This window comes from Ceratotherium simum, chromosome X, assembly GCF_057802395.1.
Source record: "Ceratotherium simum simum isolate JZ-2026a chromosome X, ASM5780239v1, whole genome shotgun sequence".
In the NCBI taxonomy this organism is placed as follows: Eukaryota; Metazoa; Chordata; class Mammalia; order Perissodactyla; family Rhinocerotidae; genus Ceratotherium; species Ceratotherium simum.
Window position 1 is genome coordinate 123368618 of NC_141940.1, and position 20609 is coordinate 123389226.

Below are 20609 nucleotides of genomic sequence, written 5' to 3' on the forward strand. Positions count from 1 at the left end.
ATTCCAGGTGAGCAACAGAGGTGGATGGTGCAATGTACGCGCACACCTGGCCTAAACACAGTGGCCGGAGTTAATCGGGGGTTTACCGACATCCTTGGTGTCATTAGACAGGATTCCTAGAAGTTCTTTGTAGAGATAAATAGCATGGCAAACGCTGATTGATAAAGGCGGAAGCACAGAACAGCTGCAGAACCTTGACGTGGGGGGAATTGTTTTAAGAAAAACAGGAAATCTAAAACTCAAAAAGGAAATAGAGACACATTTTGAGGGAAACATAGATATGTGTGTTAAGTGTGTAGAAAATATCTGCATGGAGAAGACTCCATGAATAAATTCAGAAGACAAATGATGCCCTGGAAAATTTTTATAATACTTGTTACAGATAAATGACTATTAAATATTAATTGGTACTAATAGCTGCTACAATTGATAAGAAAAAAGTAAACAGTTCAGAATAGAAATGGTAAAATGCTCAGACAGTTCGCCATAAAGGAAAACGAAGGGCCAGTCCAAGGAAATTAAAGCAAAAATAATACCATTGCCCACTTGTCATATTGGCAAATGTTGGAAGATTTTACCACCCATGGAAGAAAACATGGTGTGCTTACCCTTCTGAGCCTCCCTAATAAGATGGCACTGGTTAATGTAGGATGTAGGGTGAGCGTTATGTATATAGAAGAGCTGAGAGATTCTAAGTCCAGGATTACTCCCCCACTCCTGAAAACAATAATAAGGGCAAACAACAAAATAGCATCAATAATAACAATGGACTTTTTTTTCTGCCATCTAACTCTATGCCAAACATTTTGCTAAATACTTTACATGGATTATCTTTTTAATCTTCCCAAGCATCCTGAAGACGTACTGTCTTCAGTAATAAAAAAACAAATCATTAACATCATAATAATTTTCAGGCTTGTTTGCTATTGTCCAAATATTTCTAATGATAGAGCTTTTTGTTTTATGATTAGTGGAAAATTTTGCTTAAAATGAAAATGCTTTGGTTGAGGAAACACATTGATGTTAATTCTCAGTTAAATGTGAACAGCTGATATGTTCTGTGCCTCTTGGTTTCCTTCTCCCTTTGATAGGGGTATGAGCCACTTAGAGGACGCTTGGGTTTCATCATGAGCAGAGCAGAAGAGTTTGCATTTGCTGAGCAGCTGAAGGCGATCATTGCTGGATTCTTTGTGTTTTTGTTGTTGAGGTTTGGCCATTTTACCTCAAGTCAGAGGGAACACAAGGAAGCTAACCAGGTGTGCCATGCACAGAACTTCTTGCAGCTCTAACTCTCTATTTTCTTTAACCCTCTGACATTTACTAAACAAAAAATTTTATTTCCAGCAAAAAGTCCAAAACCACTGTAACCTGCTTTCTACCGCTTTACCCAATCTCCTCTCCTGTTCTCTGCTCTATCCCATCAGGCTGATCTGCTGCTTTCTGAATTTAATGATAGTCAGGACTGTCCTGACCAATTCTTACCTCTCCTTCCAAGATTATAAATCGGGAGATGCCTTCAGAACCCACCACCAATGTCACCCTGGGTTTAACCACAGCGTTACTCACTGTGGGGTTCACGATTAAGTTAACCACTGGCTTCTTGACTGTGGATATTTAATTGGCTTCTTTGACTCCTGTTTCTTTTTTTCCTTTTGCTGGGAAAGATTCACCCTGAGCTAACATTTGTTGCCAATCTTCCCCCCCTTTTTTTTTCCCCCTTCCAGAAGCCCCAGCACATAGTTGTATATTCTAGTTGTAACTCCTTCTAGTTCTTTTATATGAGCCACCACCACAGCATGGCTACTGACAGACAAGTGGTGTGGTTCCACACCTGGGAACCAAACCTGGGCCCCTGAAGTGGAGCACGCTGAACTTTAACCACTAGGCCCTCAGAGCTGGCTCTGACTCCCAGTTTCTTAAGTGTAAAAATGGGGAAATGTAGCTTGCGTCATTATCTGGGATGACTCTCTGGTGTGAATATACCAAACACCAAAGCAACGGCCTGCCACACAGACGTGGTCAAGAGAATAATAATAAGAATATTTATTGATGATAATCATGTCAAAGGCACATTACCCCATTAGTAATATTTTTGTCAGCCACTAATCTGGAGCAGGTAGCAGTGCCATGTCTACTTTTGCAGCCCCAGTCACCCTTGCATGGCCTTTGATGGATGCCATCTCTGTGAGAACTGGGAGCTGGTCCAGTTCCTAGGGGGAAACATTCAAGCAAAGAGGAAACAGGAAGCCCTGTCTCCTGGACCACACTCTAGGTGGGGAGCTAAGACTTAGATAAAAGAAAATATATTCTATAGCAAGAAAAGGTGTGATACAGCTCTCAAGAGCAATACGGCACACGCAGCAGCAGTTAAGGGTCCCCTTATCTCCTCCAGAGGTCCTGCCCATCTGTCCAGGAAAAGAAAGACCTGGAAAGGAAGGAGGTGGCAGCTGGGCCCATGTCAAGGTTCCCACTGCAAAGAGCAGGACCCTCTCACATGAGTCAAGGAGGCTGAAGGTTCTCAGCCTGGTGAAAAATATCTTCAGGGACGGGCCTTGACCCGGTCTCCAAGATTGGAGTCCATTCGCTTTAGCCCTGAGTCTCTTTAAAAGGTTCTTCATGGCTTTCCATCACTGGGCGATGAGCATGGAGCACTCGAGTTGAGGCCAGATTGTGCTCTGACAGATGTGGTCCTTGGGGGTCCCTGCAGAAGGTAACCCTGCACAGGGCAGGCAGGAAAGACCCTTCCTGGGCGAGATGGTGTGGGCGGCTTCACTTAGGAGTTCTCCGAAGCTGCCCTGGACCCTGCTCTCAGCTTTTCCATAATGTGCTTCTCAAAGTCTTGCCCCTGCTTTTTTTGGCAGTTGTCACCCTATTTATGACCGCACCTCAGTCTGCCTGACCCCCCTGTGAACTTTCAGTTTGTCACCAAGCCCAGGGCTCCTTCTATGAAATACCAATCTGCACACAATGCCCTCTTTTTGCACCCTTTCTCCTAACACCTTGTTTCCAGTAATTAAACCAAATCCACTATTTGTCCAGCTTTGACCTACGCCCAATCTAATCATTTCTCTGATGTCAACCCTGCCAAAAATCATACTTAACTTCATCCCAGCCTGTTCATATACTTCCCCAGCTTCGGTCCTCACTTATAGGGCCAATGAACGTTGATCTGTAGGGAGAGATGTGGGCCTATTGAGGAAACATGGGGCTTGGAAGGGGAATGAGTAGGTTGATAACAGAATAGCTAAAATTGTAGGTATGTGTAGCAATTTGGGGGAGTTAAGGCTGCAAAGGAGGGTTAGGACCATGTGATAGATTTAATAGCTAAAGCTTTGTCGTGGGACTGAGATCTTTTAGCCTAATGATCTTCACATAGGAGAGGAAAATTTCTAATCCTATACAGTTGGGTATTATTCAGTGGTTTTGGGAATCCTATATTATTAAGATATATTATTGGGAATGGGATATATTAAGATACATTATTGGGAGTAGAAGATCATAATGTATATCCATACAATGGAATTTGACAGTAAAAAAGAATGAAATATTGATTTTTGTGACAATGTAGATGAAGCAAAAATCTTATACCATTTAGCATATTGTAAGACATGGAATGAAAGAAGCTCTACACAGAAGACCACATACTGTATGATTCCATTTATATGCAATGTCCAGAACAGGTAAAGCTATAGAGAAAGAAATTAGATTAGTGGTTACCAGGGACTGGGGAGAGGAGAGAATGGGGAGTGACTGCTAGTGGGTACAGTTTTCTTTCTGGGATGATGAAAATGTTCAAAAATTAATGGTGATGGTTACGGCCTTGTGAATATGCTAAAAACCAATGCATTGTACACTTTAAATGAGTGACTTTTACGTATGCAAATTATATATCAATAAACTTGTTATAAAATATTTTTTAAAAGATATGTTATTGGTTCAACTTTCTTTTCTTTTAACTGCAAACGTAATACTATGCTATCCATACTGATGTTCTTAAAATTAGTAGTTCAGAAGTTCAAACATAGGAAATGGGCTACTTTGTCATATACCCGTCCTTGAACTTCAAAGAACTGGAGGCCATGGCATCTTAATTATTGGGTGACGGTTTCTACTGCCACGACCAACTACCCCAGCCTAGCACAATCTGATGTAAAATATCACAACCAAAGGTAAAACCATGACCAAATTTTCAGTCATGTGGAATGAGAAGTTTCAAGCAGAACTTTGAATGCTAGGGATAATAAATCATAGTCCTAATATTTGTTACATGTTGAGTGACTATCAAGCCATGCTAAGTGGTTTATATATTATTTCATTTGGCATCCCAATGACCTCATGCATGAGATTTTGTCATTATGCTTTACAGATGGATAAACTGAGGCACAGGGATAGTCAGTCCTTTGTCCATAGTCACACATCCAGTAAAAGGGAAAGAGAAGGCTTTTCACATGGGATCTGATTTCCTAGCTCAAACTCTCATTACTGTGAATTGGTTGAGATCAAAAAGCCTGCAGGATGCCCAACTTGTAAATTTACCAAAACCGCTTATGACAGAAGAAACGTCTGGTGTTCATTTTCCTGCTGGCCTGTACATCATGAGAGATGGCTTACGCACTTCCTTTTAGATGGCTTGAAATCTTTATTATTTTATATGTCTTTATATCATGAAGTCAAGGACAAAATAGGATTTACATTAGAAACATATTTTCTATTTTAGGAAGAGAGAAATATCAGGATGGCGAAATTGGTGTTTTGTTAATGCAAATATTTAAAAATTGTATTCACATGCACATGTGTATGCAGTTTTCAATTAGAAAATTATTTAATGAATCAATATTTTTTTCTTTTTGCAGAACAATGGTTCACTGGTTTGGTGCCAGAATCACAAGCAATGTTCTAAGGTACGTTCCCTACTATTGTATCAATATTTTTAGCAACTTAATTTGGGAATAATTATAGAGTCACAGGAAGTGGCAAAGATAGTACAGAGAAATCACGGGTGCTCTTCACCCAGTTCCCACCAGTGGTTACACTTGATGTGTTTGTAGATCAAAAGCAGAAAGCTGACATTGGTACAATGTATGTATCTAGTTCTGTGAGGTTTTATCACTTGTGTAGATTCAGTTAGGGTAGCCACCACTGCAATCAAGATACATGTATCATTATTTCTATATACTACATTGTTTCTCTCTTTATTCTGTAGTTTTTTTAATAAAAAAAAATTTTTATGGAGAAAACATCCTCCAGTTAGACCAGAAGATTTGATGTGTTCTGCTTATATCTAAGTTATTTTGAATGTAGTCTTGTTTGTCTGTAGGAATTGCTGGTTTGAATAATTTGATTATTTAAATAAACAGTCTCTTTTCCATTCTTGAGTATTTCTTGTTGCACACACATACTCTGCAGTTGTCATTATACTCATTCATATGCTTAATAGCATAAATTTCTTACCTCAGTCCCCAAACATCAGAATCTTTAAAATAGATATATTTGATGGTACTTTAGCTGCAGTCTGGAAATGGAAGTAGGTTTTATATTCAGATTATATAAATGAATAAAGTTTAAACTTGCTAAAAATATTGGAGCACTTTTGAGATTGTAATAGTGTTTGATGAGATTTATTTCATGGACGGTACTATTAGACCTAAAATTGAAGCATTCCTTTATTTCATAACCAAATTTCATCTGAACAATATACAATAATACTGAAATAGCATATTTATATGAAGAACGCTATTATTTTGAAAGGTCTTTCAAAATGAAAGAAAATGATTATAGAATAATATGCCTAAACTGAAAACTTTATTATAATGATACAGTCCTACATTCACGCGTGCATTGTGTCATTTAATATATACGAATGTTATTAAAGATAGAATTGTTATGTGAATGTGAAAGAATTTGGTGAAAATAAGCTTTACTTAGCTCTGACTCTTAGATCATGGGCAGAAATGAAATGTCTAGTTTATGATCTTTTTACTCTTTTTGTATAATGTCATAAACATTTGCTTTGATAAGCCATTTTCTGGTATCTATTATATTAATTGTTCTTCAACTGGAGTTTTGGGTAATTTGCTTATGTCGTCATTGTAGGAAAGGCTCTCTCTCTCTCTCTCTCTCTCTCTCTCTCCGTAGTCATGAGGCTGACTGAATTTCATAAGTAGTGTTTTTGTCCACTTTTGTGTAAATTGAGTATTACGTGAAGGATAATTTTTATAACAGTATTATTTCCTATTTAAGCACCCCCTTTCTCCTTATCCCATCAAGAAATTAATTCTTTTTTACACACTTGAAATTTTAATGAAAGAGTTTCATTTGAACTACTTTAAAAATATCCTAATTAAAGAAAATTGCAGCTCTAGGGACTACAGATTGTTAAACCATATATTGTAATTGAAAGATCAAGGCTGACATGAGAGTCTGAATTTCACAAGAAAAGAAATCAATTCCTTTTACCTGAAAACAAGAATGAATCAATAAGTCACAGCTAACTCCAGCAGAAACTTTGGAATATATTATACGACTGACGTGAATTTAAGGCTTGTCTTGAGTCTGAATCCTTGGGAATGAATCTTATATGTTAATCGAAGTTTATTCCCTTTGAGTGCTAACACCACTGGATACATTTGCAGATAATTACAGTGGCATTTCTTTTGAGATTCTGGAAGCACCGTGTAGACTTTTCCTCTTAATCTTTAGCTTAGTGAGGTGAATGGTGAGCCGTGGTAACTCCATTTTACAGATGGGGAAATTCAAGCACATACATATTTGATAACGGTCCTGGAATCACTCTGCCAGTCGATAGAGGCAGACTAAAGTTTGGAACACTGTCCCCTACCTTGTGTTGCATAGAAATCAGCAACTTGAAAAGCCATTTTGAAGAAATATTGGGACAGATGAGTAAAAAAAACCACCAAACCCAGAAGTAATGTTGATGATACAATTTCTGAATGTGTGTTAGAAGATAAGGTTTACATAATACTTTATAGAAACCACACACTTGCTAGTCATTTTTGGTTACCATCTGCAAAGGCTGTCACCTTCAGAATCCCTCTGGAATATGATCTCTCCTTTTCATCTAACTGCCCCACTTTGTCCAGTCTGCCATCATCTCTTGCCCAGACTGATCTGTGAGCATCTGAGCTTCAACACTTGTTCCATGTGGCTGCTGGAAAGACCCTTTAAATATATAAGCTGAATCATGCTTTTGTCTACCTGAACAGCTTTTGATGTTTTCCCATCTCGCTCAGTCTGCAACACTGGCCGTCTTGTCTGCCTGTGCTCTCCCTCTGCCTTTCCCCTTCTGCTCTACACCTTCAAGGCTGCTTTTCCTTCCCTCAGAGGCCCCTTCTGCAGATGCCCCTTCAGCACAAACGCCACTTTCTCAGTGTCAGCCTTCCCAGATCACCCTCCCACCCATTTACCCACTCCATTGTCCATGCCACATGCCGCCACGACATTATATAGTTAATCCTTTATTTGCTGAAAATCTGTCGCCTTCACCAGAAAGTAAGCTCCCTGGGGGCGTCGACTCTGTTCTCTTTCTTCACTGTGATGTCCTCAGAGCTTAGAATGGTGTTTGGCACAGAGTAGTTGCTCAAATATTTGTGACGAATGAATGAGTGCATGAAACCCATACGTTACATTTCTTTCCTCCTCAAGGTACGTCGTCACTACATTGCCTTCAGGAAAAAAGTAATATATAATCCATTTTACATCTGTGTAACTTAGCATGATCATTTATTATTCATTGGGGAAATTTGCGTCTTTTTCTTACATTGATTCCTGCATAATGAGATCATCACTATGAACTCAGGGGTCTTCAGCACAATTGAACTCCTAGATAATAGAGAGCAGTGACTTATTGTCCCACGTAAGTTTAGGCTCGTGGTTCTTAACCTGGGGTGATTTTGCTCCCGAGGGGACATTTGGTGATGCCAGGAGACATGTTTTGGTTGTCATAGCTGGTGGTGGGAAGCTACTGGCATCTAGTGGGTGGAGGTGAGGGATGCTGATAAACAACCTACAATGCACAGGACAGGCCCCGCAATGAGAATTGCCTGGTTCCAAGTGTCAGTAGTGCCAAGGTTGAGAAAGCCTGGTCTGTGCATTTCGGGAGTTATAAAAGAAATTAAGAATACAGTCCTACTCTCCGCAGTTTTACTTTATTATATGAAAGAAAATAAACATATAATTTACCGAGCATGTGGTATGTACCAAGCACCTTTTCAGGGGCTCCTTATATAAAGGAATTCTAATTTTCATCCTATACTCTCTAATGTAGGCAGGTAGATTGCTCTTTGCCTCTTAATGTAGTTTCTCCTCTTCTCTACCAACCCAAACCTAATTCCTCACCGAAATACCTTGTTGCCTGGAATTAAATATCTACATTTCCCTCAAGCTCCCTTGTTGCTAAATATGGCAACACGTATGTTGCTAAATATGGCAACTAAATAACTTATTTGTAGCCCATTAAAGACAAGTGGTATTATTGTGAAGGACTTTTGAGATGCCTCTTTATAGGGAACTGATTTGGCTAGAAAATGCACTCATTTGCTCTTGCCACTTTCTCTCCTCTGCTGCTTAGAATGCAGACCAATGGCAGGGGCTCCTGTAGCTATCTCGGGCCATGAGTTACCCTTGAGGATGGAGGCAAGTCTGAGAATAACCAATAAGAATGATAGAAGGAGCCTGGGTGTTTGATATCATAGAGCCCCCATACCAGTCTTGAACTTCTCAAATTATTTGCACTTGAGAAACAGATAACTTTCTGTCTTGCCTAAGTCACCGTGATTTTACATTTTTTGGTTCTCTGAGGATGAACTTGTGTGTCAGTGAGGCCAATCTTGACTTTGTAATTGGCGTGACCACCTCCATTTCACAGATTCTTAGGAAAGTTGAGTGAACTTCTTACAATGTCACTCGACCAGTAAGTACTAGTAAATACCAGAGATGGGATTTGAACTGAGTTCTGGTTAAATCAGAAGCCAGTGATTCTCCCGTTGTATACCCCATGAGTAATAAGTATTATAGAACAATAAAAAAATTTTGAAAGACCTCTTGCTCAATTCAGCAGTTGATTCCCCTGGTGCTCTGGGTTTTTCCTGAGTCACTCTGGTGGCTACTGTGAATTGTATAACTTGCCAGCAAAACTGTGGCCCAACTCCAGCAAGAGTCATTGTGCTCTTTCTCGTTTTTATATCCCCATTGTCCAATGGGCAGTCAAGAAGATGCAGTCTACGATGGCCCACTCTCCTGGTTCAGCCTCATTTAGGGATACACAGTAAATGCCTGGAGAAATGGATTCCTTAGAAATTCCTCCTAGAAGGTGGTTTTCACACTGAGAGAGCACTTAACTCAGAGGAACATGGTTTGCTCTTACGCACTCCAAATTAAATTGTTTGCAAAATTAACATCTGAGCTAAGTTTCAGTCTAGGTTGATTAGGAACAAACATTTTAAATATACCAAATCTACCAAAAAATGATGCCTTTAGAATAACTTACTTATTTTTAGTACTCCAATTTTAGCAGCAACTAAATAATAAGATCATCTATTCCTAATTAAGAAAGTAAACATATGCCTTTGGCATAAACAGAAAATATATTTTTCTGTTCTATCTAAATAATCTTTCCAATCAATTTTTATCTTAATTTAATATTTTAATCCAAACCATCCTACATACTTTTTGGAATGAAATATTATTGTGATACCATAAAACATACCAATAAATTGTGCTATATTTCCATTTTAATGTTACTTTTGAGTTAGTTCAATTTTAACAATGTATATTATTTTAAGAACCTATTTTAATTAATCTCTCTCTTAAATAACAAATTACTCTATACCAAATATAATGTAAATTTCCTAATTTTTTCCCGTGTACCACAGTGGGATGGCTGTTCAGGCCTTTCATTTATGTTTCTGGTTTAACATTCTCTTTTTTTGTGTGTGAGGAAGATTAGACCTGAGCTAATATCCATTGCCAATCCTCCTCTTTTTGCTGAGGAAGATTGGCCCTGGGCTAACATCTGTGCCCATCTACCTCTACTTTGTATGGGATGCCACCACAGCATGGTTTGATGAGCGGTGCATAGGTCCATGCCTGGGATCCAAACCCACGAACCCTGGGCCTCTGAAGCTGCGTGCGTGAACTTAACCACTATGCCACGGGGCCGGTCCCTTGGAAGACCTTATTCTTAGACCCTATTTTCCATTGTACGTAATTTCTCTGTGGACCAGTTTAGGGGTGATTTTGGAGCATTTGCTAAGAGACTTGAATTGATGGGCAAGATACCCTGGTATTTCGTTATCAGACAATCCTTATGAACCATCCTATCACGTTAAGAATTTCTTTTTTCTTATTGGCTTCCCTTTTCAATATGATGTCCCATTAAACACAGTACTGTGATATTGTGGTTTATAATGAGAAATACGTATTTGGTCTTAGTCCCTGTTTCTGACATAGAGCTCCTAAAACTCGTGGGATTTCCTAAGATATGAGAGCGATAAAGGTATATTTTGTTATGTTAATGAGATAGCTTTTGGACCACGTCAAAGGATGGGGGCTGGTTGCCAGGGGAACCAACCATGTGATCAGAGAGTGGAACTTTCCGTCCCACCCCTCTGACCTCTGGGGAGGGGAAAGGGGCTGGAGATTCAGTTGCCAATGGCCAATGAGTTAATCAATCAAGCCTATATAATGAAGCCTCCATAAAGTCCCATAAGGACAGGGTTTGGAGAGCTTCTGGGTTGGTGAACACATGGAGATTCCAGGAGAGTAGCAGCCTGGAGAAGGCAGGGAAGCTCCGTATTTTTTCCCCGTGCCTTGCCCTATGCATCTCTTCCATCTGGCTGTTCCTGAGTTATATTCTTTTGTAATAAACCGGGTAAACTAGTAAGTCAAATATTTCTCTGGGTTCTGCCAGCCACACTAGCAAATTAATCGAACCCAAGGAGGGGGTTGTGGGAACCTCTGATTTATAGGCAGTTGGTCAGAAGTACAGGTAACAACTTGGCCTGTGACTGGCGTCGGAAATTGAGTTGCCAAGGAGGGGGTCATAGGAACTTCCAATCTACAGCTGGTCAGTCAGAAGCACAGGTAACAGCCTAGATTCGCGACTGGCATCTGAAGTGGGGGTTGGGGGCAGGGCAGTCTTGTAGGACTGATCCCTTAACTCTGGGATCTGATGCTGTCTTCAGGTAGAAGGTGTCAGAATTGAGCAGAATTGAGTTGACTTCTCGGAGTCCCTGCGGGTGCCCAAAAATTGCTTGTTGGTATGGGGAAGCTGCCCCTCCGTACACACATTGTAATAGGTGTCTAGGAACCCAAATTAGTGCTGTCTGCCAGGGGTCAGCAAACAATTTCTATAAAAGGCCGGATAGTAAATATTTTCATCTTGGTAGCCCATAAGGTCTCTGTGGCACTACTCAACTCTGCCACGGTAGCATGAAATCAGTGATAGATAATATAGAAACAAAGGAGAGTGGCTGTGTTCCAATAAAACTTTCTTTATGGACACTGAAATTTGAATTTCATACAATTTTCATATGTCAAGAAATTTTCTTTCTTCCCCAACCATTTAAAAATGGGAGAACAATTCTTAGCTCACCGGCTGTGCAAAAACAGGCAGCAGGCTGGATTCGGCCATTTGCTATAGTATGCTGATCTCTCTTCTGTGCCATTGCATTCACGTATGCAAAACCAAATGAAAGCAAAACAGTAAAATTGCATTCTTCTCTCAGTGCAAAGACACATCTTGCTGTACTCAAACTAAACCAAAATGGACAGTTTCTAACATCATTTATGGAACATTGTTGGTCCTCTTGCAAGGATTTGTTGAATGAATGAATGAATGAATGAATGGTAAACAATACTAAGAAAACTTGAAATAAGTCACAATTAATTTTTGAAAATTCAATGTTAACTGTGGTTATTAGAGCCGTTAAAAACTGTGAGACTTCAAAATGGGCAAAGTAAAAGATTACTAGATGTCCTCTCTACTGCACCCTTCCGGGTTATCTCCATTGTTCATTGTCCTTGAGCTATTTTCCTACTCTGTAAATGGTAGAAAGCTGGTAATAATGCAGGTGATTCTTGTTCATGGAGATGCAAATGATTGTGTCCAGTGGAATGCAATTGATGCTTACCCGTGAATAGACCATTTTACATCTATTTGTGAATCCATCCAGCATTTCTTATTGTGTGTGTGTCTTTATATTTGTATTTCTTGGATTTCTCCTTTGAACCAAATGTAACATATGATTGGTTCTTGCAGTATTTCATGAGTTAAATAAAATCTTTGACACATTTTCATTTTATATTTGCACGAGAGTCATGCATTTACCTTATAAAAGATTTATCCTTTAACATCATGCTCAGTTACCTTTCAAAACCTTGCATCTGAGAGTGCCACTCTCTCGATGACAACCCACCTCTCTGTGGGGAGCATGCATGCTCATCCTTCTCCTTTTGGGTGTTATAAGTCACTCACTTGACTTTTGTTTCCCATTTGGTTTTGAGGATATGTGTTGAAAAGCAGTAATTTAGGGCCCAATCTTGGTGCCTTGGCATGCTGCTTTGATCTCAGTGGGAGTTTGGTTCTTATAAGGGCTATAACTCCAAATTCTTAGTCATTTTCTGGGTTTATTCAGAGCCAACTTTAGAGGTGAGGAAGATTGGTTTTGCTTGTATGAGCGTCTGGATGGCTTCATCTGACATCTGTGAAATTTATTGGATAAGGGTCAAACCTCTGAAACACAACCAAATGTGACTGTTGAAGGGTTTTGTTTTGTGTTAGATGTTTTCTATGACTTATGTGGTAATGACTGTAAATCCATGGAGCCCAAGGAAAACTTATCTTAAGGAGAAAAATGAAAACTCAGGCACACATGGAAATGCACTATGTCCAAATACCCAAGAACCAAAGGTGAACATCCTTTCTTACTTCTTTGCAATCCTAATAAACAACGAATCAAAATATCAGATGTTTTATGTACTTTAAAATATTTAAAGCCTATTGTAATACTTACTGATGTTCATTGAGTTTTCCCTGACTTTATGTTATCAAATTCAAGGACAAAGTTGACATATATTGAGCATCTCTTGTCCAACATATTGATATATTTTGGGAATTACCAATTATTTCATAGGCAAAGCCACCATTGACAGTGATTGTCAAAAGAAGTAGGTTTGTAGCATTGGAATAGATAGCCTCTTGTAGAAAGCTTCTCAAATGTATACTCAGTTCCCTTTATTTTGAATCCCAATGTTACTATTTCCATAAGTAAAGAGCATGACATTATTCCTCAGCAGAAAGTAAATAGGATGTGATAACCTGGGAAGAGAAGAGAGAAATATTCTATTATTTCCTTAAACAAGTGGTGGATTAAAATTTGTATGGAAAGCATACGGAAAGAAATTGTTAGGTGTGTGAAAGTTTGGCTAGTGTTCTCTTGAAAAAGCAATCTGTACATATGATGGTATATTAGCACGAATAGTAAAAACTGTTGAATGCACGTTTGTCTGACTATCCTATGACATCATGCCTGTAAATGGCATAATTTTGAGTACCCCAAAGATCATTATGTGCTTTCGTGCTTACCAAGAGATGAAGACTCTCTTAAAGGAGACCAAAGCTCTGGAATTTCACAGTCTACATGCAGTTGAAAATCAAATGACCAACAAGCTTGAGTTAGGGCTAGAAGTGCAACATCATTCTCAAGTGCTCCATCCAGCGTTGCTCCACAGGAACGTTCACATGGACTTCATCTCTGATGTAACGGCAGAAATGGAAAAAAAATAGAGAAAAGTGAGAGAATGTGAAACAGACAAAACCCAAAAGAACTTATAAACAGGGTAGTTAAATAAACATCTGATTTCAAAACCTCATTTCTTAAATGGTAAGTAATGAGTGCTGAGATTTGTGAGAAACGGCTGAAGGCGTCCAGCAGGGTCCCTTCCAGGGATAATGCAGGTGGATCGATGAGTTAATGATTTAAACAATTAGAGATTTGCTGCACCCTTCCATCTGTCACAGCCTCCTGGAATGCCAGCTCACAGCTCTAATTGGAGCCTCCAGCATTGGCGGCAGCCTGAGCTGGTGTCACCGATTTGCTTCTCCCCACACTGTCATTCTTATGGTAAGTGTTTTCTGCCCTCATGCTGGGAACCTTTATCAAACATCTTAGTGTGCTCTTGGGTGATCATTAGCCTGCAGTAGTTGGAACATTCCAGTGTTTTTAAGCCTAGAAACTAGTCTATCTATTGAAAGAACATGCAAAGTTTCCCGCTAGGCTCGTAGCACAATCAATATTTAAGGAAAAGAACAGGTTCTTATTTAGATTTAGATCCAGCATGTGACATGTTAATAGCCCAATGTGTTTCTGATTTTCCATATCAGTTTTTACGGGTGTGAAAGACTTCCATCTGCTGTAAACTTCAAAGCAAAGACATGTGGAAGGGAAAAAGCACCTTTGGGTAGTCTTTATGCTCGCCCTTTCCTTATCTCTTACTGTTAATTTCTCTTCCCATCTGATGGAAGAAGATGCAAACGAAATCTCTTATTTGGTTCACAGTTGAAGAAGGGCTCTTGAAAGCTGCCTTTAGAAAGGAAATCTGTTCTCAACATATGAAAAACATCTCAGTCAGGATGCATTACATGGTGATTATGGTCTGACAGATGTTTTGAAGTTGTAATGTATTCATCAGAAGGCACCCGGAGCATGGATGAGCGCCGATGGCTTGAAGATGTTGGGTTTGATCTGGCAACTAGCGAAGAGCACCAGTGCTGATGGAAGGTTGGGAACTGTGAGGCTTTAGAAGGGAGACAGGGTTGGATTTCACGAGCTGGGTCGGGCAGAATTTGTGAGCACTGAATACATGATCGTGCTATGTTGCTCTTCTTTCCCCAAGGAGGGTCCCTGTCAGAATATTCTTACTGGGGTGAAAACTCTCACTGGAATTCAGGGGGTCAGCATTTGCCTCTCTGTGTTCATAATCTTGACTCTGTTTTGTAGGTGATCCTTGAGATAAGGGTCAAGTCTAGTTGTTCTACCTAATCATACACAGAAATTCCTATTGGAAACAAACCTATAGTCTGCATTGGAAACATTATTTCTCTATGTTTATAAGAGAGCAGTCATTACAGGAGAATAAATCTAGGTTTTAATTTCAACTGTTTTACTGGGTGAAAAAGAACACACTCTTGCTGTCTAACTTGCCTGAAAGAAGGAATATAGGCTAATTATTGCAAACTAAAATAATTTTCCTTTCTCAAGAATTCTTACCTTTTACCTATTTGATTTGGAAGAACCTTACTCACCCTATAAATAATCACATTCAACTACGTTGGTATATTTGTTTTGCAGCTATTTTGGGTCAGAGAACTTTCTTGTAAGATTCGTTGCTCAAAGCATGATGTTCTTTGGGTGATCTGAAATGTGTGTGTGTGTGTGTGTGTGTGTGTGTTTAATGGCTGAACATTTGTTTTAAACTCTTTTTCAGCCTTAAATTATTGTAGCCATGATGTATGGGAGATCCCACTGAGGTTGTATCTTCTATTTTCTTCTGGGTTGGAGGAGAAAATAATTTTTTCTAAGGAGGATCTTTGTTGAGTGCTCCCTTTCCCTTTGATGCATATCTAGGCAGAGGTTGCATTATCTTTTTATTCAGACAAATGTCTTCATTAGGATCTTTAATTTTCATAGTGGATGTCAGAGCTAACAACACCTCTGCAAGCTATGAAATGACTTGTCAACAAAGCCACCGCACTCCTGGAACTTGCCAAGGAGGAGACTATCAAACTCCTTGTATCCTTGTCATACCAAAAGGCACCAGAGAGAAATAATATTTATCCATGCCTGATGGATATATAGTTTCCAGATGCTCTAGAATCTATGCCTTGATTACAAGACTGAACTAGGTACCTTCACCATCTCAAAATTGTCCTTTAACTAATGGCTTTTATTGAGTCACATGTTGCTGTAATGCAGTGTGTGTAATATTCTCAGAAACTATCTCACAGACCCAGTCATTGAGGCTGCTATGAGGAGCTCGCTGAGGACATGGGTCTACTATTCCATGCCATCTTTTGGAGGAAAGACATTCAGTCAGGTCGCAGTATGAGTACTAAATATGCTCCCACTAGAAATTGGTAGATGTTTTAGTCTATGGATACTGTAAATTTTGTAACCAATAGTGTTTTCCCCTTAGAACTGGCTGTTAGAAAGCTGCAAGTTAAATAAAATAACCTATACCTATCTTAACAAGGGTACTGAAATTAATCACATGCATTTTGGGAACTAGCTTTATCTCTGACTCCATGTATTTATTTATTGTCCCAATTTTTATTTCCCTTTATCTCCTTCTATTCACTCAAGATTTGTTTTCTGGCTATACCATCTTGATCTTTGTAAATAGTCTTGACTCTCTTTAAGAGTGAGAAAGGCCATAGATAAATCCATAAATCTATAAAATAATAACTAGATAAATCCATAAAATGATAAATAACTAGAAAGGTGCCATAGCATGGCTCAAACTTGCCCAATGAGTTGTTTGGCTTCCGTAACCATTTTATCCACAATTTCATGCTTAGCCCAGATGAAGTGACTAGACATCTATGTTCATACCCAAGGTCTTTCAGCGGGGTATCGATGGTTATGGCGTCATAACTTCACTGGAAAGGAGGGGTGGTGGCCACTTGTCAATTAGGTAATGGCTGTGACTGGGCAAAAGAAGTAAGAAGATGCCATTTAAACTAGGGAAACAGGGAAGGCAGCAAAAACGTGTTCTGATGGGAAATGACGTGCACAGAACAAAGGTGAAAAGCTTTTGTTTGTGTGCGCCATTTGGAGCCAAAGGGGTTTGGCCCTGTCTTCACAGATCTTAAGTCATAAATAGCAAAGGTCAAAGAATAGTCTTTAAAACTACACAATAAAGAAAGGACTTCTCTCAACTGGATCTTTTCAGAGTGCAGCTACCAGTGTGGGTGAGTTCATTTTCCATTTGTGTGGGGGAAGAAGTGACTGAGAGTGTGCGCTTTGTAAAGATGTCTTTCTATCTTTCTTTTCTGTTTTTTTTCTTTCTTTCTCTCTATTATTATTAGTAGTAAATGTTTATACTGATTTCTGTGAAGAACCTTCTCCATCTGTCTTAGGTTATGGGAGTCCATATTGAATATTTAAGCCTAGTGAAATAGATGCGGATTAACTGGATTTCAACGTCTTTAACTACGATGGAAACTCCACTTAAGCGACAGAATGGGAATTGCGATGTGATTTTCGTTATACCAATAGCTCAGTTCATGTGGATGTTCACATTTGAAGAGTAGTTGGGGATAAGGCCGAGTGGAAGAGGGGGAATTTGCTGGTGGTTAGAAAAATGGGATCACAGAGCATTGCCTTATTAAATAATATGCATTTTAATTCATTACAAATGACTAATTTTGTGTCAAATTCCACATAAGGAACACTGTTCACAAGGAGAACTGAAAGCCGCTGGGGCCAGGACGAGCCTTGCAGGGCGCAAGCAAATACCACTTTAAGAGTTCCGCTGCCTGCAGATGTGGCCGATTCAGCCTTTTGCAGACTTTTCTCATGTGCCTTGACGGGAGCATTGTTGAGTTAAAAGGGGAGCTGCCCAGCGCTTCCTCGGAAGGACGCAGCTCGTCTCCGTCCTGCTTGCTGATGAAGGTGGGGCTTTTGACGCCCGCGCGGCTCCCAGTTCTCACAGCTGAAAGGTTGAACTTGGGCGGTTGCAGATGAATGAGCTGCATTTCCCAAGAGCAGCTGCACAATGGCTTCGGGACTATTAAGCTGTGAAGATTCATGCTTTCGCGTTTGGGAGTGTGTGTTCAGCAACTTTTCCTGGGGGAGGGAGGAGGGCAGGCGCGTTTTGGCTTTTTACATCCAACTGTATGCACATTTTCCCTTTTTGTATGAGGACATAATGCCTGCACTAAGGATAACCCTCCCCTCCTCCTAAATCCTTCCACAAAAAGATACTTATTAAGGCTGGCATTCTGAAGAACTAAATGCTTCTTTAACTTTGCTTTATCTGCTTCAATGAGCACAGTGTACCGAGTCCGGGGAATTCACATTACGGCCGTGAGCAGCCCTCTCTATTCTCCAGGGCTCTTTGGGTGCAGAAATAATCCCTTCCTTGAATCTTTTGAGAAAGCAACTGAAGTATGCAGGCTAATCAACTGTAAATCTTGGCCATCTCGAGAGTATCGCATGAAGCAGCATCGAAAAGTGTTCTGATCACCAAGAATCCTGTTGCTCAGTCCCTTTAAAGGCAGTTTTAAGATCCAGGGCGAATTTGCAGCTAATACATTTATTTGCTGTATTTTAAAGCTCTGGAATGCTGTTCCCTTCTGCACCCATCCTCCACTTTTGTCCTGTGCATCCTGTGTATGTTTATTTCGTTTCTTTGTCATTTTGAGACAAAAAGACAATGAAATTCCTTAGAACTTTTGTTTTCCCTGGTAATGGAGAATATTATAAGTAGGAGTGAACTCCGATGGAATGTTAAATTACAGACACTGGAGAGCTTTTCTGTGTTACTTCGACATCATTTTCTGCCCAGCCCTGGTACAATATTTGGCAGGAAAAAATAATCTAGGTTGGGAGGGTCACATCTCCGTGCCTGTGTGGCACTGTGCTGAAATCCCCAACGTTCTAACACTAGCTGTCATTTTGCTGAGAGATTCTATCTTGATCAGGACTAGGGCAGCACTAATTTGCCAGCATTCTCCTTGGACTTGCAGGATAATGTGGATAATGCATTTATAGCAGCATAAATCAAGCCTCAAGATACTTGATGTATAGAGTTGAAGCTTCTCTTTCTGAATCACCAAACTCTAACAGAAATGGGACGATGGCATTTGCTCTGTGATATTTGAAGGTAGAATGAGAACTCCATTTTTGGCCAATGAAATTTCTCTTCTTCATCTGCCTCCTTCTTCCCGAGATTCCTCTATCTATACCTTCCTCCATCCTCTGCAATATTTCTGTCCTGAGTTGCAGATTCAGCTCCATACTGGTCATTTCTGATTTATGGTCCTGTAAAAACCCTCTAAGTTACTGTGTCCTACGTTAAAGACAATCTGCTGCTGTTTGCGAGAGAGGCGGTGGTGGTATGGTGGAGAGAGTTTGGTCTTTGGGCTCCAGTGCTGAGAGTGTGACTTATGAGCTCCACGACCCGGCCCAAGTTGCTTATTTGCCCTCCTCAAACCTATCCATCTCCCTGGATTCTCAATATTAATTAAAAATATGAATATTCTCTTAATTACCCAAGCTAAAGTCTTCAAAATCCTCCTTAATGCTTCCGTTCCCTAACCTTTATATCCATCCTCCTGCAAAGTCCTTCAGATTCATCTCTCAAACTATTTTGCCATCCCCTCTGTTATAACTCAAACATGTATTATCTATGAAATATATTAGCCCCATAGCCCCTAATTTTCTCCCTGTGTCTGCTCTTTTATTGCTCCCAACTTTTTAGAGTGATGCTTCTCAAACATTAGCAAGCAAAAGAATCTCCTGGTGAGCTCGCTCAGATACAGATTCCTAGGTACCCCCTCCAGAGATTCTGATTCAGTAGGTCTGGGCTGGGGCCTGAGATTCTGCATTTGTAAGAGACTTCCGGTGGATCCTGGTGCTACTGGTCCAGGGTAGCTTCAAGTTTCTCACCATTAAGTATGATGATAGCTGTAGGCTTTTTTGTAGATATTCTTTATCAAGTTGAGAAAGTTCCCCTCTGTTATGAGAGGTTCGGGGATTCGATCGGAGATGTAAAAAATACCTTTCCACTCCAAGCAAATAGACTGAAGGTATCTTTTATTATATAGAGGATAGTAAAGGCGATAGTCCGCAAACAGATCCGAATAGGTCAAATAATAAGAGGGAAAAAACACCAGCTCAACTGGAAAGGGAAAACATCCACATCGGCTAAGGTAGCAGCAGATTCTAATAGGTCATATAATAAGAGGGAAAAACATCAGATCGATCGGAAAGGGAAACACCAGATCGACTGAAGGGAAATGACACAAATCAACCGGAAAGAGAAACACCAGGTTGACCGAAAAGAGAACACATCAGATCAAGTACTTCACAATAAATCAATTACTCACAACATCCACGCCCCACTGCTGGGAGAGTCCTGTCAATGCACATGGCTGGGTGGGAATCACACGTCCTGGGCAAGGTGTCCCTTCCACAGGTGGAACTGTCACCAGGTCTCAGTCTCCAGCAGTTTATATAAGCAGTTACAGAGTTTACAGAGCAAGCATTCAGTGTTCTCATGCACAAATGGTTATCAGTGGTGTACGTGCACTGAGCCCCCTCCTGGTTATCATCCCAACCCAGTAGTTGTGTACGTGCATTGTTTACCCTGCTTATCGTCCCAGCCCGGCACAGATGGCCAGTCTGTCCCAGGCTGCGGTGCCCAAAGGGCCTTGACATTTTTACACATTGCAACCATCTCCATGGGAGAAGGGCCGGTTCCCACCACGCAGAAAGCAGCTTTTATATTTCTTTTTGTGCTGGTGGCTGTAGGTCAATGGAGCGGCCAAACATGGCTGTACTCATGTCAAGACACCCTCTATTCCCAAT

At 40.1% G+C, this 20609-nt stretch overlaps 1 protein-coding gene across 3 annotated transcripts in view; it reads left to right on the top strand.

Moving 5' to 3' along the window:
- Positions 1-20609, top strand: part of ANOS1 (anosmin 1) — a 189651-nt gene that overhangs the window by 35489 nt on the left and 133553 nt on the right. For 2 of the 3 annotated variants that reach the window (XM_087426605.1, XM_004440765.3), the window contains exon 2: positions 4854-4901. In XM_087426605.1, the coding sequence (XP_087282731.1) occupies positions 4854-4901 (48 nt within the window). Of the gene's footprint in view, positions 1-1112; positions 1257-4853; positions 4902-20609 lie in introns of those variants that run through there. The other variant, XM_087426606.1, reaches the window with a different exon arrangement.